Consider the following 27,915-nt stretch of genomic DNA (forward strand, 5'->3'; position numbering starts at 1 on the left):
CATCTGCTTGCCTGCGAGTTTGGTCTTTTACATCACTGTAGTCCATTAAGCTACGTTAAGCGTTGTATATGTCCAGCAGGGCCAGGGGAATCCTTAAGTATTGAGGGAAACCCTAATAGCCTGCATGCAGCACATCCACAATATAAAGTTAAGGCAACTAAACAACCAAGAGAAATATATGTCAACCTCAAAAATGTAACATTGGATCTGTATATCCGCATCGGGGAATAACATTATAATCTCGTTCACGGTAGAGAAAGATGCATGTAGGCTACACAGGAAAAGTAACCGTGAAGACACTGAATTTAACATAAACAGCCGTCATAATAATCACAAATACACTTACATTGCTGTAAATGAGTTTTATGAATGAACAACTTGTTCTAACTGTTGCTGGTCTTCAACAAGCGCTTTTGCACCATCTGATGGTGAGGTCGACTAATAGCAGATGGAGAGTATGCTCGGCAATCTACTGCTTTTCCTGCAGTTCCTGGACGTCAATGTTCAGAATCAGAATCAGAATCAGAATCAGAAAGAGCTTTATTGCCAAGTATGCTTGCGCATACGAGGAATTTGTCTTGGTGACAGTAGCTTCCAGTACACATACAATATAAAGTGACAAGACAAGTGACAAGTAACATAGGTATAAATAAAATAAAAAAATAGAAAAAATAAAAATAAAATAAAAATAAAAGATTATAAATTATAAATATATATAAAGTTATAAGGTGCTATAATGAAATGTCTGAGGGAAGTATTGCACATGTTTGTTCCAGGGGAACATTTAAGTGTTCATGAGGTAGATGGCCTGGGGAAAGAAACTTTTCCTGTGTCTGGTTGTTTTTGTGCTCGGTGCTCTGTAGCGTCGACCAGACGGTAACAGTTCAAACAGAAAGTGTGCTGGGTGTGACGGGTCCAGAGTGATTTTGCGAGCCCTTTTACTCACTCTGGATGAGTGCAGTACTTTGAGTGTGGGAAGGGTAGTGCCAGTGATTCGCTCAGCAGTCCGAACTATCCGCTGTAGTCTACGGAGGTCGGTTTTGGTAGCAGAGCCAAACCAGACGGTGATGGAAGTGCAGAGGATGGACTGGATGACAGCTGAGTAGAACTGTACGAGCAGCTCCTGTGGCAGGTTGAATTTCCTCAGCTGACGCAGGAAGTACAGTCTCTGTTGGGCTTTCTTCACAATAGAGTCTATGTGAGTGTCCCACTTCAGATCCTGAGAGATGGTGGTGCCCAGGAACCTGAATGACTCTACTGCAGTCACAGTGCTGTCCATGATGGTGAGTGAAGGGAGTGCAGGGGGGTTTCTCCTGAAGTCCACGATCATCTCCACTGTTTTGAGCGTGTTCAGCTCCAGGTTGTTATAACTGCACCAAAGAGCCAGCTGCTCCACCTCCTGTCTGTACGCAGACTCGTCACCGTTCCGGATGAGTCCGATAACAGTAGTGTCGTCCGCAAACTTCAGGAGCTTGACAGAGGTGTCTTTAGAGGTGCAGTCATTTGTGTACAGGGAGAAGAGCAGTGGTGAGAGAACACATCCCTGTGGAGCACCGGTGCTGATGGTGCGGCTGTCGGACGTGATTTTGCCCATTCTGACTAGCTGTTGTCTGTCTGTCAGAAAGCTGGTGATCCATTGACAGATGGAGCTAGGGACAGAGAGCTGGGTCAGTTTGGTCTGGAGCAGTGATGGGACGATGGTGTTGAAGGCAGAACTAAAGTCCACGAACAGAATCCTTGCATAGGACCCTGGTTTGTCCAGATGTTGTAGGGTGTAATGCAGTCCCATATTGACCACATCATCCACAGACCGGTTTGCTCTGTAGGCAAACTGCAGGGGGTCCAGCAAGGGTCCAGTGATGTCCTTCAGATATGCTAACACCAGTCTTTCGAATGACTTCATGGCCACAGATGTTAAGGCAACAGGTCTGTAGTCATTGAGTCCTGTGATCTTTGGTTTCTTCGGGATTGGGATGATGGTGGAGCGTTTAAAGCAGAGAGGGACTTTGCACTGCTCCAGTGATCTGTTGAAGATCAGTGAGAAGATAGAGGCCAGCTGGTCAGCGCAGGTTTTCAGACAGGCTGGTGAAACACCGTCTGGGCCTGGTGCTTTCCTTCTCTTCTGTTTCCTGAAGATCTGACGCACATTATCCTCACTGATCTGAAGTGCAGGGGGGGGGGGGGGAGGGGGATGGCTGGATATTGAATTTCAGCCCATAAAAATGTAAGCACTAAAAATACAATGCATTAAAATGCAAGCATGGTTAATGCAATGCCTTTTTTTTTTCCAAGTAGTGCAATTCAACAGGGTTTTTATTTCAAAAACATTTGACATTATTCTACTTCCATACCACATGCAGTACAGTACAAATCGCAGTTGCTTCCACTGACTGCGCTGATCAAAAGCATGATGGGAAACGACTTGCTTGACGACACAATTGTTTAAACAACCGTGATGTATTGTTCTCTTTTAAACTGTTTGATTTTAAAACTCTGATCTCATGTTTTTATGTGTATAAATTATGTATTCCCAAACTCTCTGACAGTGTGATCTATGGGTTATTTGATTGTTGTCATATTTATAAAAATATATATAAAACATGTCTGTAATTAAAGTAGCCTAAAAATGATTGATAAACACGTCTTTGGTAAGTAATTAAATGGGTGTCTTGTTCATTATAATTCTTTTCAAAAGCAACAGAGCTTAAATTACATCCAGTTTATTAGAAACACTGTGCATGAGCGTGAATCCCGCGATATCCATCTTTGATGATCTCACAGGTGTCAGATCCACTGTGAGAAGAGAGAACTGTCCGTCTTGCCTGCGCTTTTTTAATATGAGGAGTGGATAGTGCCACGGATAACTTACCGAAGTCGACAGTCGTGTACTTTTACGTGACAGAAGGGGTACGCCGCACCACAGACGCGTGACACCAACGCGTGACTCCAACGTCGCACCACAGCACGCCGCACCACAGACGCGTGACACCAACGTGTGACTCCAACGTCGCATCACAATAAAATAATATCTATTTTTCCCCCTAGCTTTTCTTATCTTTCCTTTGTTATCTTTCTAATCAATCATTCTTTTCTTGTATTCTGATGACATTGAAAATATCACTGATACAAATTTTGTATTGTATACTAAGTTGTGTATGTCATTAATGTCATCTCTGAATGGTTTACAAACATAGTATTTTTTTTTTTTAAATAATTCACTCACTTTCTACTGGATATGAGGACTATGCAAATTATACACCATCAAAGTCACAACTTTTTGCACAATTATTAACAACAACTTAAAGTTGAACAGATAAATTCATTAATTGTAATCTATAAACATAATATTCTGGAATGTGTCATTCTGAGTTTTTACTTTTGAAGGTGGTAATAATTTTAATTTACACAGTTGACCATAATGGGCGAATACACAATATGAAACTATTCACGATATTGTTTACAGGAGAAGGTGACAAGAAAGTATTTTAATAGCCTATATTATTTACAAGAAATCAACAATGAAAAAAATATAAGACAGGGAAATAGTCTTTTAGTCACAAAATGCAAAACAATGTAGGTTCATGTTCAAATGTTCAAAACTAGGGCTGTCAGTGTCGACTATTTTATTTATATATTTTTTGGTCATAAAGATAGATCTGAAGTGAACAATAGCCTTTATGACTTAAATACATATTACAAATGAGGCAATATAATTGGTTCAAATAAAGTAGGGTATTAAAAGTAGCCTAATTAATTATTTTATTTTATTTAACAACACTATTAAAATACATGAGGAAATATATAAACAATGAACATATGTATATTATGTACAAATGCCAACAGAGGGCGCAAGAGGGCTGACGATAATTGTTACACTTTACATCAAGAGCAGTACTACGGTGACGCATTGCTGCCACATACATATTATTTTTTCCCCTCAATTATGTTGTAATAACGAGATCTTGTGTCGTTTTAACGTCATCTTTTGTCGTAATAACGTGATCTTATGTCGTTAAAACGACATATTTTTCTCGCAATAACGAGATGTCGTTAAAAACGACATCTTTTTTTTGCCTTTATAAGGACATGTGTAGTCATGTACAAAATATGCCTTTATCCACATAAAATTGACAGCCTATAGCGCCTTTATCACACTTCTACGTTCAAAAAGCTTAAGCAAATAGTAACAGCCCCCAATCAGGCAAAATTAATCAATGAGGCCCTTTTTTAAAATATATTTTATATAGGCCTATAAGTTTTTTTTTAATATTATATATAGCCTAAGATTTATTTTTGTTAATAGGCTATATCTTCATTACCTAGAGATATAATTAAACAAAAAGTAGTCAAAACACATCTAACAGAACGTAGCCTAAGTTGTTTATTTTTTACAACATTGTGTTCTTATTTTGTTTAATTAACGAAATGTCAATCTTCATCTTTATAACAGAAGATACAATACAAAAATCTTCAAGATACAGCCATATAGGCTACAATCTTCACATGTATAACGGATTATCACCTTATAAACAGTCCTTTGTGTGGTGGAATAATCAATGCTATATAGAAATATATGGTTACCGGTAGTATAATTTAAACTTTATTTTATTATTTTATTTGTTCATTAACTAATTATGCTAACTCAACTAATTTAATGTAAAGAGCTGGATACTAATTACTAATTAAATAATGTCAAATATTAAATGTAGGCTATTGATTAGAGTTGCCATAGACTGAAGGATTTTTCTAAACTAGTAGTAATTTATTTAAGCAATTAGGACTAATCTCACGTTTAAATTCAATCCTGGGTGTATGGCTATTCCGCGCTCAAGCGCATAAAACTTGCCGCAAAGCACCGGCAAAAGTAGGCTAATGATATAATAAATGTGTCTGAAAAAAATAATGAAGCATTTTAATTGTTTATTAATGACTAGTCTTTTCTAAATCAGTGTAGGCTGCCTGCAAACATATCTACATCCCGCTGTAATTTAGCCTCTAGAGATGCGCCTTTCATACGGACAGGATTACATAATCAGATGGTATACCGTAGGCTATTTGCTTTCGATTGGATTTTTTTTCGTTGGTGGATAACATTTTTTATTTTTTTATAAACTTTATATAGATAGTTATATTTCTCATGTCTGTGAGGCTTGTCTATACACTGTTTTTCGGTTCGTTTTTGAGACGCGCTCGAATTCACAGAGATCATGAAAGCGCGCCCTGTTCGTTTTATTTTATTTTACAAAAGCACAACGTTTTCTTGTTGTTGAGAGTTTACATAAAATAAAAGTAGTTGCGACTGATGTATTATTCTTTTCTGTATGACCAGAAATTATGGAGTATTTCAGTTGTTTCCACTGTTGATAGGAAAATGCGAGTGATGGCACCGGCGCGTCCATGTCATGCAGTGCGCGCTCCACACTCCGCGCTCCACACTCCGCACAAACACGATATGCGCTTAATAATAGCGAACATTTATCTAGGTTAACGTTAGAGCGAGCGGCCATGCCAGACTGATAAGTCTTCTTCATGTTTAACAAATCAAATTCTGTTTTATTTTATTGCGCCAGTTTGAAAAGGATCGACGACTGAAACACTTAGCAGCCTATACAGATAAACGCCCAACGCTGGTGTTTTTCTTTAAACAAATTCGTTTAGTCTTTAAAATAAATATTGTTTGTGGGCTAATTAATGCCACAATCATTTGTTTATTTTATTGGCTACTTTTATTTTTCATTTTTGTTTTGCATTGAATACCATTTAAAGGATTTGCTGTGCACCGCAATGCCATCCTCCCATAGAAAGCCACGTTAAGAGCCACCTTTATTTTCTTTATAATAAGGGTTTCTATCGGAAAACGCTTAACGCATAATTAAATGCATTGCGTTCATATTCTGGGCTCATCTGCTTTTCTGTAGGATAGTATGGTTTATTAATAAGGTGTGTAGGCTATAGCATTTGATCTTTATCACTGAAGTAGCCTATTAAGCCACATTAAGCTTTTTCTTTATTATAAGGGTTTTCTATGGGAGGAAAACGCTTAGCCTAATATGCAATTAAACACAATGTTCGTATTCTGGGCTCATCTGCTATTAATAAGGTGTGTACAGAATTTGATCATTTAACATGAATGTCCGTTGGGGGCTGTTATTTCTTCAGCTTTTTGAACGTATGATAAAGACATGATTGGCTATCAATTTTATGTGGATAAAGGCATATTTTGTAGCCTACATGACTACACACTTGAGTGGAAAAAATTATATGTATGTGGCAGCAATGCGTCACCGTAGTTTTTCATTAACTTCGATTTATGAATAAAGAATTTTCCAAGCAAAATTATTAAGTTGACTATATATTGTACAGAGAAATTTGAGTCAGAAAATTAAAAGAAGATATCAAAATTAGATAAATGTAGGCTATGTTTGAGCCATGTTGTCCATTAATGAAACATTGGCTATATCATTCCACAGAGAAGAGCTATGTGAGCAATTATAGAATGGTCTAACGTTTCCGTTTCCATAAAGCAAAAGCTGCATTTTTCGTCTACGGTATACATTTTTAGATAATCTTGTTACAGGGGTAATAATGGTAAATAATTTTAAATGATATTTCTTTTACTTTGTTTGTAATTAAAAATGTATGTGGGTTACTTGTATTTTCATACAAGGGGGACCATTTGTATCTGGAGGCAGGGATAGATTTTGCAAATAAAATATTTTTTATTACTTTGTTGTTAACTTTTCTGTCTAGAAAAGATAGACCATTTATTTAAAAACACTGCTGTAGAAAGACCAACAAGTTAGAGCCTGTTTATGGAATATTCGCTTCTTTTTTGATGACAAATTTAAAATTAAGATAGGCTTTAATATTAAACAAAAATTCACTTTAAAGAAAAGCTTCCTACAAAACAAAACAAAAATCATGTCTCCCGATAGGCTATAGCCTATTGCAAATCCAATCTTACTCATGCTATTCACTTTTCGTTATCAACATGGGAAAAATAACATTATATTGGGACGACGTGTGTATCAGGCGTCTTATTAGGCGACGTACTGAGGGACGACGTGTGTATCAGGCGTCTTATTAGGCGACGTGCCTGGTTCAGACGTTATGATTTTTTATACATTTCTCACGTACGCCGTCGCCACGTCGCCGTAAGGTATACGTTACTACTGTGACGCCGCCGTGACGTCGCCGCCGGTCTGTCGTCTGACGTCTCTATCAATCCCATTCAAAAATAGACACGGACTGACGGCGACGGAAGGGTAGACTGCTCCTTCGCCTTCTTCAGGGTAGACTTAGAAAAGGCATGATCTACCCGCCATATTTTAACTCCTCCGCTTACTGCAGCCGCCTACTCTCGCATACATTTCAGGCGAGGCAAGGCGCATCTCAAACAAGCCTATTGACGATGACAGGAAGTGGCAGAAAAACTTCGTTCTCGCACATGCGCAGTACAGATCGTGTCACACCTGTGGTACTTCTTCAGAGTGACCGCCTGACCGGATACTTCATCACACCTGTGCGGATCGAGTAGCGACAGGACTCAGCAAGAGTCTGCATAAATCCTCTGCGCCGGAAGTTTATCATCCTTTTCTTAGTGATCGAACATGGCGGTGAGTACAGCAACAATTGTGAGTATCTTTAAAATCAACAAACATCTGCTTAGTTCTATGCAATAATCACGTAAAGCACACCGTTATCAATCGCTGTTGATGTGACTAACAGAATGATAGCGATATTTGTGGGCAGAATGATTTGATGCGGTGTATATGCGTTAACTTAGCTTCACTGGAGCCGCCACGGCATGTCATTGACTCGTTTAAAGTTACGTGTGTCTTTCCAATACTGCCTGAACTTTGTTTCTATGAAATAGAATCCGGAAGAATAACCGAGAGCTTAGTTGTATGTAGCATAGATAGCATATAATAAAAGCTAGATGTCTCGTGCGCGCTGCTGGCCAATGGAGGCGGCCATCTTGCCACAGACAGCTCCCTCACTCGTAACATTGGCTGTTTCTCAAAACCAAGAATGCAAAGAACAGACTTGTTTTCTTGGGTAGAACGCTCTTGCTAGTTGTTCTTGGAAGAATGAACTCACAAGGTGACGAGCACACAGAACGCTGCTGACAGTTTGAGACGATGTGTTCTTGCTGGTATTGCGCAATAATACCCGCGCACAGACGCCATCTGGAGTACCCAAACATAACGCGATTTAAATAACGGTTTAAACGGGTTTAATAACGGGTTTAAATAACCCAAACATAACGTTCTCCATTGACTTTGCATTGCGAGAGGCTGCCTCCTTGTCATTTCTTGCTTCTAACAAAAGACAGAATAATGCCTAGAAGCTGCGATGTGACAATGTGTACAGCAAACAAGATAAGAAACCCAGAAATAAGTTTTCATAAGCTGTCGACCCCAAAAAAACGAGCGTTTGAGGACATAAAAGTGGATACAGGCTGGAACGAATGGGTAAATTGTGGGATCCTGACACTCAGTATGCACTAAAAATACACCACATGTGCAGTAAGTTAAACATTTGGTCACTGGTGAGTCAAATATCCAAATGTCAGTTTTATATATTATATTTCTGTAAGATAAACTATCCTGTGTTGCCGATTACGGTCTCCTCCGGCGGGCATACGTTAGTTATCAGAGTAATGAGACACGTGACGCTTTGTCTCAACTGCCTGTATCCACTTTTATGTCCTAAACACTCGTTTTTTGGGGTCGAGAGCTAATAAAAACGTATTTCTGTTTTTTTTTAGCTTGTTTGCTGTACACCTTGTCACACAGCAGCTTTTAGTTTTTTTCTGTCTTTTGTTAGAAGCAAGAAATGACAAGGAGGCAGCCTCTCGCAATCAGGGGCGGGTCTACGTGGTGGCCAGGGGGGGCACCGGCCCCCCCTGAAATTCGATTGGCCACCCCAGGTGCCCCCCCTATAAGTAAGGATGGCTGACGCGAAACAGTCGTTCCGAAGCTTTGCGAGATCCCGAAGCGCAGATGTTTCGAAACACTGATCCGAAGCGTGATTCAAAACACCTATGTCACGTGACTATGGCCAAACGAAGCCTCGAAGTGTTTCACTAAGTGTTTCATCAGGTGTGGTCCGCCGAATCAGCGTTTGATTGACACGGTCGGGAACAGACCACACAGTCGCACATCTGTATAAAAGTGAAATCAACGCATATTGACCTCGTGGGTTTTTGTGAGAGGAGTTTGATTTTGAGATAGCGGATTTTTGGTGATATAGTGACATAGTGCGATTTGATTAGTTATAGGCTATTTAGGCTTGCATTTAAATGTAACTGGAATTTAAATGAAACTGGAAAGAGATAGCAGTAATCTTTCCTCATTTGTATGTCCTAGCTAAAAAAAATATCTCCGCCGTCTGCGTCAATGGCCTCGTGGTCAGTGCGCCGACATGTAGCGTCTTTGCACTCGGGCGTCCCGAGTTCGAGTCCCGGCTCGTGGACCTTTCCCGCCTCGTTTTTTTGTCATCTCTCTACTGTCCTGTCACAATAAAAGGAAAATTACCGAAACAATATATATATATATATATATATATATATATATATATATATATATATATATATCTTTGCATGCCAGCAACAAGTGTCCCTTGTGAGAGGATTTTTTCAAAGGCTGGAGAAATTTTCTGTAAAAAAAGAAGTAGTCTAAGTCCTTCCACAGCAGAGAAATTCATATTTTTGAATAAAAATCTCTAAAAAAGTGAGACATTGTGGCTTGATTTCTTTTATTAATATTCATTTTGCAAGACCAAAATAACATTATGCACAGTGAGGAGCCTATAGGTTACAATCTTCACATATTAGAAAATTATAATAATAAAAAAACAACACATTTTTTTAATGGCTCGTCAAGGTTGTTTCAGATCAACACCTGCAAGTGACCACTAGGTGTCACCGTTGAGACGGGTGTCGGATTGATTCGAAGCCTCGAAACAATATGGCACATTTGGTTCAACTGTTTCATTGCTTCACGAGGCCTCGATCTGGCCATCACTACCTATAAGATGTCTTGTGATTGGTTCATTTTACGACCAATCAGTTTTATAGACTCTACTGAAGTTTACTTCAAAGAAGTGCAGCGCCAGATAAACAACGGTCGTCACAGACTTGGACTTTTACTTTATCAATCAAGAGTGGGAAGTCAAGACACCAAACAAAGAGCTGCCAGTCACCACCGAAACAGAAGTTTTAGTTCCAGCTGTTTTAGTTGAGGTCTGCCTTTTTCGACTGTTTTCCTCTCTTTCTGCTACTGTTTTTACAGTGCTGCCAACTCTCACGCATTCACCGTGAGACACGCAATTTTCATACTCTCTCACGCCACACATCCATTTTCTCACGCACAGAAAAATCGCGAAGCAAAGAGGACACGGAGACCGACAGACTAGACAAAGCAGGTTACTTATGATATACAAAAATCTCAGCTCAGATTCTGTCAATTTTATTACGAAATTCAAACAATAAATACCGTTTTGGCGCTTGTAAATGCTACGTGACAGATAGTAATAGCTAATAGTAAAAAAACATGATTGAACACTGAAAGATACAGTACAACTTACCGAAATGTATATTCCTCATACATAATATCGATCAATCAGTGTTTTTCATCAGCGTGAAGAGGTCAATAACATAGCAGAACAATTGTCACATTTACCTCAGGAAAGCCATAATGAACATAATATAGGCTATAGCACATAGTTGGCAAGAAAAAAAAAATAGCTATAGAGTATTTAGCTAAATATGTGTTCTATATTACATATTTATTATATTTTTACTTATATCATTAAAGTTATTATAATAATAAAAAAACGCATTATATTTAATTTGAGTTATTTTTAACCTTAAATAATAGCCTACTACCAGCTGATAGGGCAGTATGTTTACAGCATTAGGTGAGTTGTTTTTTTCTTGAGGAAAAATAACGCCTATCTTGTGTAGCCTACCTAATATGTATCCAAATAAGTCAATATTAAATCAAATCACAATAATTGAATTGAATTGAAATAATAAAAAAGCGTAGCTTACCAGAAATTGTATCATATAAACATTGTAACATGTTGTCACTAAACCTAATAAAATTCAGTTTAGTTACTAAAATGTTAGTGACAATGTTAGTAAAATGTTTTTTTTATAAAACATTTTATAAAACATTGTGTTGTTTTCTGTTGAACTGTTACAGTGCTAAAACTTTAACTCTGTGTTACTCAGCTTTTTTGTAATTTAATCTGAAAGAAATGTTGAATGAAACACTATGATGTTTTGACCAAACCATTTGAATTATTACAGTGGGGGAAATTTTTTATTTATTAATTTATTATTATTTGAAAGAGATTGTGAATAAAACTACTGTATATTGTAATGGCCAAACTACTTATTAAAAGAAAATAATTGACATCGTTTCTGCTTCTGGGAATTTAAAATTGCTCATTATTAAAAATTGTTTTTATTTGATAAACTTGTTAGTTTTATGAAAACACAAAAAATAATAAACACTGGCTCTCAAATTTAACTTAATGGATATATACAGGGATGACAAAAAACTAAATTAATCAAAATGTGCTTTATTACTACATTTGTTTACAAGTAACTTTATTAAAGTAAAAAAAAAAATAATCAATAGGATTTACGTAATATACTGTAGAATTTAGCTCTTTTTTTTGGTCACTGGCGGCCACCCCGTTTGGAGGCAGTGCCCCAGCATGGCCCCCCCCACTGAAAATGCTCTAGACACGCCCCTGCTCGCAATGCAAAGTCAATGGAGACGTTTTGATTGTTTTCCCCCCGGGTGTGGGCGTGGCCTAAATACGCTCTGTCTCTATCGACCGCTACTGCGTACTGGCGCGGGCGAGCCGTGGGGCCGCCATCTTAGGCTACGTTCACACTGCAGGGTTTAATGCTCAATTCCGATTTTTTGAAAAAATTCGAATTTTTGCAAGGCCGTTTGCGACCTTTTGTGATCTCCTGTGTGAACGTGAAATGACCCAGAAGTGACCCGCATGCGCAGAAGAGTACTCAACGGTCAACGACGTCACTTGTTGTTTGTGGAAGTAGCTAAACTTTAACTGTGATTCTCTCTCTCTCACACACACACACACACACACACACACACACACGAGCGCGCGCAGCGACCGTTACACAAGAGCCAGACAGCAGCCGCTGACCAATCTAATATCAGATCCAGCACAAATAAGTTAACATAACGTATATATAATGGCCGTGGGGTTTTTTTTTTTTTTTTTTTTTTAATTAACGGGCTCGTCGAGGTCGACCCGTTCGGCAGATTTACCTCAGCTCGACGAATATGCAGTCCGTTTTCAAACCGACGACTACTTCAACGCAGGATTATGACGTTTTTCGCGTATCAATGACGTGCGGGTCGGATACATGCGACCTGGCCGCTCAGACTGAAGTTGTATTTGAAAAGATCGGATATGTATCGGATTTGGGACCACATACCCAAGTGGCCTGGGTCGCATTTGAAAAGATCGGATCTGTGTCGTTCAGACTGTCATGAAAAGATCAGATACAGGTCGCATAGGGGCAAAAAAAATCGGAATTGGGTCGTTTCAGCCTGCAGTGTGAACGTAGCCATAAGCCGCCTTTCCACTGCAAACGACAAACGACAGCCGTCGGACCGGAAGTCATTCATTTCCTATGGAGAGACGTACGGGAGCTGCGGGGAGTTCCGATCATATGCGTATGCGGACATTTCGGATCCGATTTGAGCTTCGGATGCGTTGAAATATCTGAACTTCTGCGGCTAGACCGTATGCGACCGGTCGACCGGATGTTATGTATTCTAATCAAAACTATGAGCGCGAAGCTAGAATTACCAATATTTTAATACTTTAATGTAAACGCTATTCCTGCAAAATGACGGTTATTAATAATTATGGCTGAAAAAAATATTTGTATCATATTAAATAAATATTTATATTGATTAGCTCTATAAAATCGACTGTTTTTTATATATAAGATGTATTGAGGGTCATTTGTTTTGTGTGGATATATTCATGCATGCATTACATTCATTAAAATCATTAATTTTACCATTGTGAATAGCCGAGGGTAACGGTTGCATCACGACCAATTTCAAAGTTCTGTGCGACTGACACCAGGGGGCGAAATGCGACAATCGAATGCGAATGTCGTGCGCAGTGGAAAGGCGGCTTTAGACCGGTCACCCGCTCCACTCAGTGTAATCTGTATGGCAGGTGCAATGAGCTGTCAGCGCATTTAATTAATCATACCTCACTGAATACCGAACTGATTTTCACGCGGGTTTTTTTGCTGCAAAGGAAAAACGACACAGCAACTCTTCGGCATGATTGCCCCGTGTATTTCAATGAGCGCTAAGGCAATGTTTTCCCCCACGGGCTAAATTCACATCACATCCCAGACCAACCGTCTGTATCTACAGGGACAGTACTTGGGCAGCGAATGATGACGTTTCACAAGAACACAAGTACAGACAAGAACGCATATTGAGAAACGGCCATTGTGTTTTAATGGTGCATGTACTAGTGATGGGCATTCCGGCTCTTTTTTGTGAGCCGGCTCATTTGACCCGGCTCTTTTGACTCACAAACGGCTCTTTAAAAAAAATATAGGTTTCTCGCTGAAAGTCCACCGCACAACTGTGCAACGTGAATATTCACATTTTTAATTGTCCATAACAACCCAAAAACTTGTCTGCTTGCCTTGCACATCTAATTAATGGGCAAAGTTATGACTGACTATTTTTCTTACTTTCGTTTTTTTATTTTTGATGTGGATGTTATTGAGCTTGTAGAAGTTTAGCTCTTGCGTTCTTCTGAAAATCTTGCGCTGCAATTGCCCGATGTCATTTCTGAGTCATATCAGACCATAATCTGTCTCTCTTTTAAATGCCTATTCCACGAGTGGTAGGCTATGATTGGCTGTTTTAAAATAGAACTAATATCGAAACAAAGAGCTGATTTCAACTGCCAGTGTGAAGGCGGCGTAAGAGCCTGCTCTTGTAGGTGAACGTCGGGAGCTGGCTCGCATATCTGAAGAGCCGACCCTATTTTTAAAAATATAGCCTATATAAATTAAATCATTATGTAGGCTAATAATGAAATAATGAATGATTTTAATTGTATTTAAAATAATTGACTAATTCAAAGACCAACAAAAAAATTATTCTATAGGCCTAAAGGCGCACACACATTCGACTGTCTCATCAGCCTCACATTCTGTTCCTGTCAATCATACACGCGATGTCAACCAATTAAACTGCATGAGGGAGGGCCGAGCCAACTCTCACACACTAGAGACGCGGATAAACCGCGGATCGGGGGGATGACGTGACGAAAAATAATATTTTAATGAAATTCGGGCGGGTGGCGGTTGAACCAGTCAAATGAAAAAAGTTTACCACTAAGCAAACCTGCAAGCTATGAGCCCAGCTGTCGGTACTATTGGAGGAGGCCTAAACGTCTCGTAGATGAGACTGCCTGGGTTATTTTGTTATTGTTTCGATATTAGTTAGGAATTTTCTGGCTGTATGTGAATGAGAGGGGGCCACAATATTTAATTAATTATACATTTTAATTGTATTAACTGCCCTAATAACGTTATAAAATCATGAAAATAAAAAAATGACATGACAACTTATCGTTATAAAATTATTATTTATTTTATTAAAAGTTAAGAATTCAGATTTGTTTATTAGTACCATAGCAACGCTAACTTCCGCTGGAATTGTCGGATAGGAACCGTCCGTAGCCTTTCGCAGGAGTTAAATTTTTTGAACGCATCCGGATGACCAACTGACACGATTTTTTTCGCACCGCACTCGTTTGGACCCGGTTCGGACCCATTCGCATGCGGTCTGCAAATCTCCATAGGAAATAAATGACTTCCGGTCGTTTCGAAGCCGTATCGGAGCTGATTTGTGTGAAGGCAGCGTTAGATCCGGCTCATTCGGGAACGACCCATCACTAGCATGTACTTTTAAAGGTCCCGTTTTTCCTGTGTTTTTGAAGCTTTGATTGTGTTTACAGTGTGCAATATAACATGTGTTCATGTTTCGTGTGTAAAAAAAACACAGTATTTTTCACACAATTTACTTATCTGTAAACCGCTGTTTTCACTGTCCTAAAAACGGGCTGATGACTTCCTTGTTCTATGAAGTCCCTCCTTCAGAAATACGTAACGAGTTCTGATTGTGCCAGCGGTTCCTGTGTTGTGATTCGACAACAGCTTAGCGCACGTTGCCCGGAAAGGTCACACCTCTTACCATAACGTGGAGATGCATGCGCTCAGGGAAGGCCAAACAAAGGTGATTTGACTCCGGGATGAAAATAACAGCGTCTCGATGACATGGCGACAAACACGCTCTACAAACGCAACTCTTCCTCTTCTCCGTGGGAGCGCAACAAGACCACACACCCTTTTTTTATGTATTCCTGTGGGCGGAGGTTAGTCAAAAAACTGTTCTAGTGATGTCACTAAAGCAGGAAGTAGAGGGATGTAGTCCAAAAAGGCCATTCGTTGTAGGCTTTGAAAGGGGACTTCTGTTAAATAAAATATCTCGCTTGGCATTGAACTTTGAGCTTTATAATTTTACAGGTATTATTTATGCTCTAACAGCAACATTACACACTAACTAAAGTTTGAAAAATGGCATCACGAAGAACAGGACCTTTAAATAACCATAACTTGCTCAATTTTCGACCGATTTTCAAACGGTTTGGTTTGTTATAAACATCAGAGATGTAGTTATGACACTGCATACATATGAATAATTATAACATACATGTTCAAGCAATCGGAATTATAGCCACGTTAATAACGTTTGTAAGAAACCAAACCGTTTGTAAATCCGTCAAGATTTCAGCAAGATAAGAGTATTTGTGTTCGTGCTGATCACTCACCTTACATCAGAGCCTGCCTGTGACAAGATGGCAGAACGGTAATGCCGGGAAGAGACTCCGCTGTAAGACATCTTTATTATATGATATCTATGGTATGTAGTGCTCAATATGACTGTTGACTCGTAATGCCATGCTAGCTCCTCTGCAAATGGTGGATATGTCCGGGCGTGTTAATTAATAAAACTTCTTATTTCTCTTATTTCAGAGCTTACACCACCAGTGTGTGTCATCAGAACACGATGCACCGTATATTGGAGTCATTGGCACGCGGCACGTCATTGACTCGGTTGTGTTTCCAAACCTGCTCCAATTTTGTTTTTTTGAAACACATAGAATCAGGGACGAAAATCATTTTCATGGATGAGGTAAAGTTCTATTTTATTTTTTTTCAGCTTTTGCATGATATTTAGAGAGCTGATGCAGGTTTATGTGAGACCGCATTCATGACAGCTATGTATTTCTCTATAACTTACAGGAACGGTCTGTGAAGGAGGGCCTGAACATCTGTGTGGGAGAGAGTGGAGACAGACTGACCAGAGCTGCTAAAATGCTGGAACAGCTGAGAGAACAGACTCCTGTCTTCTCCAAGGGTAGGTCTCCTTCCAACATGCAAAAATACTACATTTTTCTAAATGTCATAATCATTTGTTAAAGATATAGGGGAGGATTTTCCCAAATTTTAGAAAAGAACCGTCCTCTCCACTTGCACATGTGCAACACTCTACCTGCTCCAGAGAGGGAACGCCTATTAAACGTGTGAGAGAGAGCATGCACGAGCCCAGTTCTCCTCGTGCACGCTCTGTTTACAAGTTGCTGTCGGCACCGCTCATACAAGCGTACTTTTCGCCCTCTTTTAAATGGCATTATTTAGTAAATCAATGCAGGAGCGTGTGCTCCAAGTGAGCTGCTAATTATCACTCTGTTTGTTTGTTAGCAAAGGCTCCGAGCTATGAGGGAGGAGGGGCGGGGACGCAATAAGACGGTCGCTCGGATGGATCTCATCTCACCCATATTTATGTACAAAAAAAGTTTCCCCGCAAATAAGACTGCTGGTACATTTAAAAATCTTGACATGCTTGTGTGTGTGTGCTGCAGTGGAAATGTTTGCAGGGGGAAATAAGGACCTGTGGCCACCGTAATAACTACTAACGATGCAAATTACAAAATAAACTAATCTACCGTGGAAAGTTACAATATAAGATAGATGGATAACTTTTACTAGCAGTGATTTGAAATGGATTTCTCCAAATAGCATGCCAAATTTTACCTGTCGAGTAGAAATTTCGCGACTTAGGCATCAGTGGGAAGCCCAACCTGTGCTTTTAGCGCACGCCAGCGTGTGAAAAAATCTCCCAAAAACACTCTGGTCTTGTTTCTCTCTTCTGATGTCTTTCTCTTCTTCTCATACACTTCATAGACAAATTTTTTTTTTTTTTTTTTTGCGACCCTCAGCCATTTTTCAAAGGACCTTCGGCGAGCTTCAATGAATGGCTGAAACCGTAGCTCACCACACATAAACACCTGAAACTGCGCATGCGCAGAAAGCGAAAACTACCTAGGGACGAGCACATATGACGGCCTTACGTAAACATATCACCAGAATGATTGACAACGAGGAGGACCAATAGTCTTGATGATCCACCCGGAAAAAGAACATCCTCCCCTATACCTTTAACAAATAAGTATTCATTACTTCATTGAGCTCATTGTTTCTTCATTGAATTATTGCATTTCCCCCCAGTCCACTGCACGGTCCCTGGCGCCGAGGAAATTCTGGAGAAGGGACTGAAGGTGAGAGGAATGTGTTTATTGGAATTGACTAATTGGGGATATTTGGTGTTTTACAATTAGCCATGACTGTACCTCTATCCCTCTCACTGTGAGCTCGGACACTCGGGAGGTCGTGAGCCATTGCACGTGTTACAAGTCCGTTATTCTTGTGTATCCAGACCTTCAGACTCACGACAGAAGGTCTGGACTCCATAGCAGCTTTCATTGGCTGAGGAGCGCCCAGAGGCCGTCTGACTGACATGTAAAGCAACCAGTAACCGTTTGTTTTGTTCAGCGTTATATTTAGGGGTGTGAAAATGTAAAGTCAATGTCCCTACAATAACAGACCGGTGTGTTAAACTCTTGGATGCATTTTAAAGGGTATGCCGAAAAGAGAAATAAAAGACTTGGTGAAAGCGGAGAACAGAACTCCTTTCAACAAAACAACTAGTGTATTTGTGTGTCAGTGTATGTACAGTATAGCCACTGGGATGTAATATTCATAAATCTAGCCTATGTGACGTGGTTGTGTATGATTTGGCAATAGGAAACCGCTTATACACTGATCAAAATCAGGCCGACTCCCTGAATCTAAATGTTTAAATATTATCGGGAGGTGTACGTAACCTAGCTCGTAATTCCTCACACAATGCGAGCCATTCGAGCATCAATATTTCCACTTTCTCCAGAGAGAAAAAAATCACCTGTGAGCTCATACAACAGCAAAAATTAGACCGTGTGCTCCCAACTTTATAGTCCACAGCAAAAAAATAAATAAAATTGTCATTCATTGTTTGATTTTGTTTTTATTTTATCCAGGTGTACGAGTTGAGGAAGAACAACTTCTCAGACACCGGAAACTTTGGCTTTGGTATCCAGGAACACACTGATTTGGGCATTAAGTACGTCCTTAATTATACCCAGCTGAACCGGTTATAATTAAGGCTTTTAGGAGTTTGTTTCTGATTATGTATTAGTTCGCTCAGGCTGGCTGAAATTAGTAGTTAAAGTCGGCATGAAATCAAATTTGACAAATCTTCTTTTTATATGTAATATTGTAGTGTTTATTATAAATGATTTATCTGTGCAATTCATTATTTTTTAAAAATTTATTTACTCTTATAATCTTTAATCAAATACATTACCCTTCCCTCCCCCCTCGAAACGACCTCTCCTCTTTCGGTCACGTGCCATGGCGAAAGGGTGCGGCCAGAGCCGATGAGGGTGCGGCTATCGGTGTCTGTCTCGTTTTGAGCGTTTTGAGTCAAGTTAAGTTATCAGTCAAGTTCACCCTCGAGAGCATCTCGAAGAGTCCGAATGGTAGGCTATTTATCTTATCTAAATCTAGTTATTTACTTATCGGACACGTCGAGATGCTCTCGATGGTGAACTTGACTGATAACTTGACTTGACTCATCTTGGTTCGCGGGAGGCTCATATAAATATGGGCTGATTCCTGCCTGAAAATGTAGCTGCTCGTCCTCGTTCTCGTCGCCGGGCTCCTCAATAAAAAAATCCTTCATGGGAGAGTAACGGTGGGGAGTCCGGTGGAGAGAAATCCTCCACAACTGAATGTAAACTGGCATTCAAATCTGCCTCCATTTTGTTTGCAACGCCCCACCTCCAACGATCCAATCAATTCCCGAAGGACGAAATCAAGCCCCGCCCTACATTTTTTTTCTAATTTCAGAAGCCGTTTCACTCGGATATACGTCACAACAAGGAAAAAAATGACAATCTCAACTTCCGTTTCATGCCGACTTTAAATGGATGTTGTAAAAATGGGTATTATTTGAGGGATACCGTGCAGAACGGATGAAAACATTTGAGGGATACCGTGCAGAACGGATGAAAACAATTGCGTAATTTAAGCTTAACCTGTAACTGCTGTGTTTCTGTGATGGACATGAATAAACTGTCCTTACCTGTTTACTATAGGTTCTTGGCAGACCCGGTTTCAGTATTGCTGACAAGAAGAGGAAGCAGGGTCGCATCGGAGCCAAGCACCGGATCCGCAGGGAGGAGGCGATGCGCTGGTTCCAACAGAAGGTGTGTGTTTAAATACCTGTGACACAACTTGACTCCATTCCCAAACAGTCTGTTTTTTTTTTGTTTTTTTTTTGTCTTGTTTTTTAGTTAAATTTAGAGTGAGCCGGAAGTTGTAAAATCCCAAAATTGTACTGTTAAAATAGGCAAACAAGCAGTAGCACCTCACTGCAGTACACGAGATCCAGGGGGTGGAGTTGGATCCAGATCTAAGGGGTGGAGATTGGTAGGTTTAGGTGTGGGTTTAGGGATCAGGGGGTGGAGATGGGTAGGTTTAGGTATACATACAGACAGTTGGTCTGGGGACGCCCCCGGGAACGCCCCGTCAGGTGATGTGGTGGGGGAAAACATTGCCTGGGCGCTCATTAAAATACACGGGACAATCATGCTGAAGAGGTGCTGTGCCGTTTTCTGTACCGCCAATAATCAAACAAATTATGAATTGAAGTTCTACATCCTTCCTAATAAACACACAGAACCGGAAAGGAGGACAAAATGGCTTTTGAGCTTTCTTTTTTGAGATTACTGTGTGATATTAGTAGTGGGTGTTAAACTCGTATTAGGCAGTGGGCCAGATTTGTCTACATCCCTTTCGAAAAAGAACTATAGTAATCCTATAAGATTTCTATAGTAGTGTATAATACTTATGTGATGTTCTGTAATACCTCTATAGTACTTCTATAGTATCCCAAAATACTACAAGATTCCTATAGTTGTTTTTCATAAGGGATGTCTCATTCACATTAGCGTTATCAGCTTAAGGCTTGCTTGATAGGCCAATTGCGAACCTATGGAGTGGTTCGAGGTCTACACTCAATTAGGGCTGGGCGATATGGCAAAAAAAAATCAATTTTTTTATATCAGGGCGATTCCACAGTTTAGGCCTAAATGCAAGGACAAACAGCCTGCAAAATCAATCTTCATGGAGAAAGCCATTGTCCTCAGGTTAACATCCTGAGAAAACCTGGGGTACAGCTGTGTGAAAGGCAGGATACATCTGGCAATGGTAAACTAGTAAACTTTGATCAAAGTTGAGTTGATGTTATATTTAACGTATGTAACATGGACAGAAAAACAGTGTAAGTTCAAGCAGAAAGTGTACTTTATCTAATTCATCTTAATAAAATTCTGGTTGAATCCCAGTTCATGTTTTGCTTTGTTCCTAATTTGGTATAGTTATGAGTCATGCGTTGTGTATGGTTCACAAAACTGGTAATAGGACTTCCATTCAGGCGGGGTGGCCATCTAATATTATCTGTTCTATAAACTTAAAGGTGCATTTGAGTCTGGTATGTTCATAAACTGAAAGCCAGCAAAATTACTAAAAAATACCACAGGTATATTTTTCAAATGTATTTGCCAAATGTAGAAGACAAAGGAACCCCTACAAGTGTAAAGTTATAACGTGCGTAACGTGGACGGAAAAAATTAAACAATCCTGCAAGATTGTCTCAGTAACACAAAATAATACCATTTCATGAAAACTGGCAAAGAATAGAACAAGTTCATAACACATTAAAATAACCTGTTACCATACAATCAAATTTAAAGATCATACATCGTGAATGAAATAACATTTGTAACGTGGACAGATAAAATGAGTAATTCTGCTGAATAGAGCACCAATAACTCTTTATGCAAAGTAACCCTGAATATTTGTTAACTAAAGGACAATGGAAGGCAGTTGAGGATGAGTCAAAAATACGCAGAAAACAACGTTGGAAGTTGGACAGACTGAAAATTTCCGTCTAATTTACGAACGAGATGTGCAGAATCTGTCAAAATGTAAAACCACCATTCATGCATGCTCTTTCACGATGAACACGACGCTTTCGGTCCGAAACCACTCGCAATCATCCGACTCGCACACTCTTTTATCCTTTCTCACCACAATGATCCTATTTAATGTTTACTTAACCAAAGTTTACCACGTTCGTATCATTTTAACGTTCGTAAACTTTTAGACAGAATCCACAAACTTACCCACATTCGTCGAAATCCGTGAAATCCTGTTAACTCTTCCTTCCACGCAGAGCGACCGTGACCTAGACAATCTTATTTCTGACATTAGAACCGTTGAGACATTAGGAGATGGAAATTCAGCGTCAGAATAAAATGTACGAGCGTTATGATTTTTGGACAGAAAATCTCGGCCCCCGTTTTATCCCGATTTATTAACAATTGGTCATGTAGCAACGCATATGAGAATTTAACCCACACAAGATGTTTTTATCGTTTTGCTACTTATAGAATTACATGGAAAAATTATATCTCTGCTTCCTTTAAAATCATAGTTTAACGTGCGTAACTGCTTGGACAGAAAGTGTAACGAACGTTAGTAAATGTTTCCATTGCATCGTGGTGGATTAAGGGAATTATACTTTCAGTGTTAGTAGTAGTATTTTGTAGAAGACACACCAAAATAAATGTTATGTGCCAAAATTCTGGATTTTATTAAAGGAAATTAAAGAAATGACTTGGGAAAAATCCAGATGCACTGAATGTCCCACCATGACATCTGCAATTTCTGGGGACGGAAATAAAATAAAGTCTCATTACACGATAATTCCAAGGCTTAGTGGGATAAAAGTAACTTTATTATTTCTTACATCTATCTTTAACAAAATAGTGAACTAAAAATAAAAAAATGACAACAACTGGGTATTATTTAGGGCTGTACTGTCCTAGTCGATTAATTGGTCGATACGTTCTGGTTCGACCAAAATTCTGATTGGTCGATTTTTTGCCGCGTTCATTTCATCAGTTTTGCCGTGTTTATTTAATCAGTTTTGCCGCGCTGAGGCGCGCTCATTTCATCAGGTGGAAAGCACTAACTGCTAATGGGGGTGTTTTTAGAGTACCCTTGTTTCACTGTAACAGTCTGTCTTCAGAACACCCCCCTTGTTTTCACCTTTTTTGGATTAGCCCAACCCAAGAGAGAGCGATAACTATAGAAGGTTTGATGCTGAATATTATTTATTTAATTGTGAGAGTGTTTTAGTCAGTCCTCTTCTAACATATCAACAACAAAGAAATCGACAGTGTGGCAGCATTTTGTTAAAATTGATAACAGGAAAAAGGTTGAATGCAAAGTTTGCAAGCAGTTTTCCACAGCTCGACGAAAAACATGACATATCATCTTGGTAAGCTCACTTGTCTGCGTTAGCTTGCCCTGTCTGTTTTGAGTAGGCTATATGAACATATCAGAATTTGCATATTTCAATGTTTTAGTGACTTTTTTATTTGGAGCCTAATGCGCAATTGCGCTGTGCTGTTGGTTGTGTTAGTTTTGAGCCTAGGATGCTTTATTTTTCAGTTATGCACTTTATTTCGTTTCTGCTCTTGATCTGGTTTGTTTAATAAATAATCTTTTTTTATTAAAGTGGACGTGCCTTTTGTGTTTATTAAGAGTAAAAGCTTTAAGTTAATAGTCTATTCGTGTCTCAGCTGCGAAGCTGAGCTCATGTTCAGCCTCGCTCGGTGCGAGGACATGCACGGTGAAATGATAGTGTCTGACAGTTATAACTTATTATAACATATGACAAAAATAATTGTCTAAATTATGTTGCATATTCCTCAACAGTTCTTGTGATGATATCACTAGTTGACAACATAGTACTATTTTCGGAAATCATAAGCTATGATATTGCGCAGGTGCACGTGATGCAACGCTGTCAGAGCCGACAGACTCGAGTGTCAGACTCATTTCAGTGCAAAATAATTAGGTCAAAAACGATTTAATATACTGCAAATAGCCTACTAGTTTTTTATGTTTATTTATAATTCATTTAGGCGGACAACAAGGCTACCAAGTACTGCGCACAGTGCGCATTTAATTAATTTAACGCTTTTTTTTTCTACCTTCATTTTTAGTCGATTTTTAGTCGAAAATTTCAGGACTTCAGTCGACCAAGATTTTCTTTGGTTGAGTACAGCCCTAGTATTATTCAATCTATATTGTTCATTACACCCCTTGTGGACAGAAACTGTGGAATCGCCCATCAGTCGATATCGGTAATTATCACGATAAATGTCAAATCTTTATTTCTTTCAAGTTTAAAGGCAGATTTGTGCTCCCAAGTGAAAGTTGTAGAAACCAGAGCGTTAACTGTGGTTTTAAACTACTCTTTATTGTCAGAACTAGACATGTGCCGGTATTCGGTAATGCGATAAATCGCGGTAATGAATATGCACGATATTGTTATCGCGGGCACTTCAAAATACCGTGAAAAATATTAGATCAGAATTTATATTTACAGAACGCGCATTAGCAGACAGACTAGACAGAGCAGGTTACTATTGATATGAAAACAATTCTCAGCTCTCGGGTTCTGTCCATTTTATTACGAAATTCAGACAATAAATACCGTTTTGGTGCTTGTAAATGTGACGTGACCGATCGCTGGAGCGCCTCAGTTCAAGTAAACCGATCATCTGTTAGTTTTTATTTAAAGATACAGTACAACTTACCGAAAGGTTTTTATGCCTCATACATAATATCGATCAGTCAGTGTTTTTCAACCACGGAAAGAGGTCAATAAAGCTGCAGGTGAACAATTATGTCACAGAACGTTAAAGGGATACTTTACCGTTTTTTCATATTAAACTATGTTATTCCCTTAACTAAGACGAGTTGATACATACCTCTCTCGTCTCAGTGCGTGCACTAAATCCCTCTGTCTTGCGGCGAAACTTTGTTAGCCCAGTTCATTTAATATGGGCCAAGCAGAGAAGCTACCAAACACCTCCACGTTTTCCCTATTTAAATACAGTTACTCGCGAAGTGTAACTCGACCTAGAACGGTGACACAAAACAAAACGTTGCGCTTTTCTAAGCGTGTAAAATGGATAACTATTTTGTATGGCGGAATACCATAGCAAGTGCTTGTAAGCACTTCGACTTGGCGCAGTAATATCTTCACTCGTGAAAAATCCTCTCACCGGCCCCCGCTCCCTCTAGTGAAGATATTACTGCGCCAAGTCGAAGTGCTTACAAGCACTTGCTATGGTATTCCGCCATACAAAATAGTTATCCATTTTACACGCTTAGAAAAGCGCAACGTTTTGTTTTGTGTCACCGTTCTAGGTCGAGTTACACTTCGCGAGTAACTGTATTTAAATAGGGAAAACGTGGAGGTGTTTGGTAGCTTCTCTGCTTGGCCCATATTAAATGAACTGGGCTAACAAAGTTTCGCCGCAAGACAGAGGGATTTAGTGCACGCACTGAGACGAGAGAGGTATGTATCAACTCGTCTTAGTTAAGGGAATAACATAGTTTAATATGAAAAAACGGTAAAGTATCCCTTTAAATTTAACGTTACCTCAGGAAAGCCATTTGATGACCAGCACGTTAGTTGACTAGAAAAATAATTCAGGATTTTATATAAATAAATATAATACAATTCAATATGTATATCCCACATCTCATGATGTAGATATTACTAGGCTAACATTACAGTAAATCCATGGTAAATTATGGGAATTTGTAGACGGAAAAGCCTTCTTACTGTATCGTTGCGCACAGTGTTTCTCCTGTTAGTCAGCACTGTTTCATCTGCCTTTAAACTGGTTTAAATCACTGAGACATTGTGTTCTTCGCTGAATTAAATCGCTTCTCACTGGATCTCATGACCAAGACCGATCAGAGTAAACGCATCTGCTCTAGTGAGCTCGCGCTGCGCTGCCGTTTGGACTTTGAGCCGAGCGGATAAATGGTCCGTGTGGCGCGCGGTTCAAATGAGTTTCGTTCCGCTTTTGGCGCATAAACATTATCGAACTCTTGATATCGTTTTATCGAGAAAAATTATATCGCGATAATTATCGTTATCGTTTTATAGCCCAGTCCTACACTCAATACAGGCTCCAGTCTGTGATTTAGGGATAACTGTCAGCACAGTCCCTCTGCAACTTCGTACTACTGATCACTGTTTTACAAAAGGATTAATAGTTTGGAGTGAAGCATACGTACAATTGGTAAGTGACAAGGTTTTATGGAGTTATAGTATGCAACATATACGAAAGTTGATTGAGTTATAGGCTAATGTTACCGCTACAGCTGCTGCGATGTCTTACCTGGAGATTCAACCAGATAACAAAATATGTCTGGAAACGACACCTCCGGCCATTTGGTTGGGTCATTGACCCAGTTTTTAATTAAATAATGGCAATCATGACCTATTGCAGTTAATTTTGCAATGTACCGTTGCCGGTCGGCAGGCGTCAATGACTCGCAATACCACATTTTTGTCACTAGATGCTGACTGTATGTATATGTAAGGTGGGAGGAGTTGGATCTGGATCCAACTCCTCCCCCTAGATTTCGTGTTCTGCAGTGAGGACCATCTCCAAACAAGTGGTACAATCATTCGTTTCATGATGGAAAGAAATTGTGTAACTAGTTTCAGTTTCTGCAGTGTATTCCATATGATTGTGATTTATTTTGCTTTTTAATATTAATCTTTTAACCTGTCAGAAGTTCAAGCCTCTTATTGTATATAGACTTACTGAAGAAAATCCTCAGTTGTTTGTTCACATTCCTGTAATACTGATAATTTCTTCTTAGTGTTTTCCAATTCAGTTAAAATGTTTTTATACACACAGACTGTAATGTAGAAAGATGCTTTTTCTGTGAAGCTGCTTTGAAACTATATATTAGTAAAAAGAGCTATAAATGTAAGTTTGAGTAGATAAGTCCAGTGTTTTCTGTTCTTCTGAATTTGCTTACACCGTTTTCTTTGTCTTTCAGTATGATGGCATCATCCTCCCCGGCAAATAAAGGACCATCTTTTTTGAATTGGTGGCAGAAATAAGAGCCCAAATTTGATTCAGTCCGTGTGTCTTTATTTGTGTGAAGTACAGTTGTGGTGTTACTCAATTCACATCTTGTATTTGTGTGACAAGTATGACATATGAAACAACTAAATAGTAAGTGATTTAAAATCCTGAATATCAGCTGTACTTGTTTGTATACTGTAAAAAAATAAAATAAAAAAAAAATCATGATTTACCATCTTTGTCAAATCAACTTCGATCAGGGTTCCTATGTGTTTTTGCAAAGTATGGAATTTGATTTGAATAATTTCCAAGTATGGAAAAAAATTCCAGGCTATTTCCCTTTAGTTTTCTAAAATATAAAATTATCATACAAGCAGCGTGATATATATCTCATATATTTAGATTCTTTAAACACCCTACTTTGGTTATACGAATTAAAATATGTCTCTAATGCCACCAGTTAAATGCAACACAGCTGTATAATTCGCTTGTATTATATAATCTGTTGCAGGTGGTTATTTAATTTTATGTATTGTGTATTTTGGATTCAATATTGTTCCGCTGTTGAGCCTTAAATAACAGTTTTTTTTTTTTCTCTGTATATCCTCCTGAGACCCAGAAATGTTTTTTTTTTTTTTTCATGTCATCACATTGTTTAGACTAGCATAAGAAATAAATGGTAAAAAAAAACATTTCATACGTTATGCTATGTTCTCTGTAGTGGACACCAGGGGCCTGTTTCAGAAAGGAGGTTAAGTGAAAACTGAGTATGTTAACCCTGAAATGAGGGAAACGCTGGGTTTTCTGTTTCAGATTGGGAGGTATGTTAAACCTGAGGAAGCAGAGTAAGTCAAGCCCGTTTCTGAAAGAGAGGTAACTTATACTCAGAGTCAGTTACCATGGTAACTTACTCTGAACCTAACCTGGAGAGGCGGTATTAACATTAAGTGACATGGCATCTGACGCACAGAAGCCAATGTCACTATGCGTATTGGCACATCCGGTCTTCATTGGCATGTGCCAGTGGATAGTGGCATGTGTCACTGACATTATTGGCATGTGCCAGTGGTGGATAGTGGCATGTGTCACTGACATCGCGACACACTGACATGTCACCTGACTGACACCGAGTCGCGGAACATGTCACCGCGTGTTGCGACACCTCCAGTAGTGACTGACAGATTAATAGAACACCTATAGCTTGAATACCACTGAATGTTTTGTAATACCAGTGCTACTTTATGTTGTTTATCTCGCAAAGTCACAAACTGCCCATTCTAGGAAAGACACGAAATAAATCATGGGTCACTACGAATAACGTATTAACAGTCGCGTCCGTTACTGTAAACCTTTATTTGTGCGTGCTGCACAAACGCACGCCAGTCGGTGTCAGTA

At 39.2% G+C, this 27,915-nt stretch overlaps 1 protein-coding gene and 1 long non-coding RNA gene across 2 annotated transcripts; both read left to right on the top strand.

Annotated features, from left to right (window-relative positions):
- Positions 1 to 7,629: 7,629 nt before the first annotated feature.
- LOC309510670 (large ribosomal subunit protein uL5-like) lies at positions 7,630 to 18,639 on the top strand (the record flags this gene model as incomplete). Its single annotated transcript, XM_082185542.1, has 5 exons — positions 7,630 to 8,758; positions 11,793 to 16,295; positions 16,406 to 16,520; positions 17,672 to 17,721; positions 18,520 to 18,639. Exons 2-5 carry the CDS (start codon positions 16,170 to 16,172, stop codon positions 18,637 to 18,639), a joined length of 411 nt encoding a protein of 136 aa, XP_082041668.1. The 5' UTR covers positions 7,630 to 8,758; positions 11,793 to 16,169.
- Positions 18,640 to 18,882: 243 nt separating this feature from the next.
- On the top strand, positions 18,883 to 26,558 carry LOC309510997. Its single transcript, XR_014210458.1, has 2 exons — positions 18,883 to 19,749; positions 26,492 to 26,558. It is a non-coding gene; the product is annotated as an uncharacterized lncRNA (long non-coding RNA).
- Positions 26,559 to 27,915: the final 1,357 nt, after the last annotated feature.

This window comes from Leuciscus leuciscus, assembly GCF_965113295.1.
Source record: "Leuciscus leuciscus genome assembly, chromosome: 12".
Taxonomy (NCBI): domain Eukaryota; kingdom Metazoa; phylum Chordata; class Actinopteri; order Cypriniformes; family Leuciscidae; genus Leuciscus; species Leuciscus leuciscus.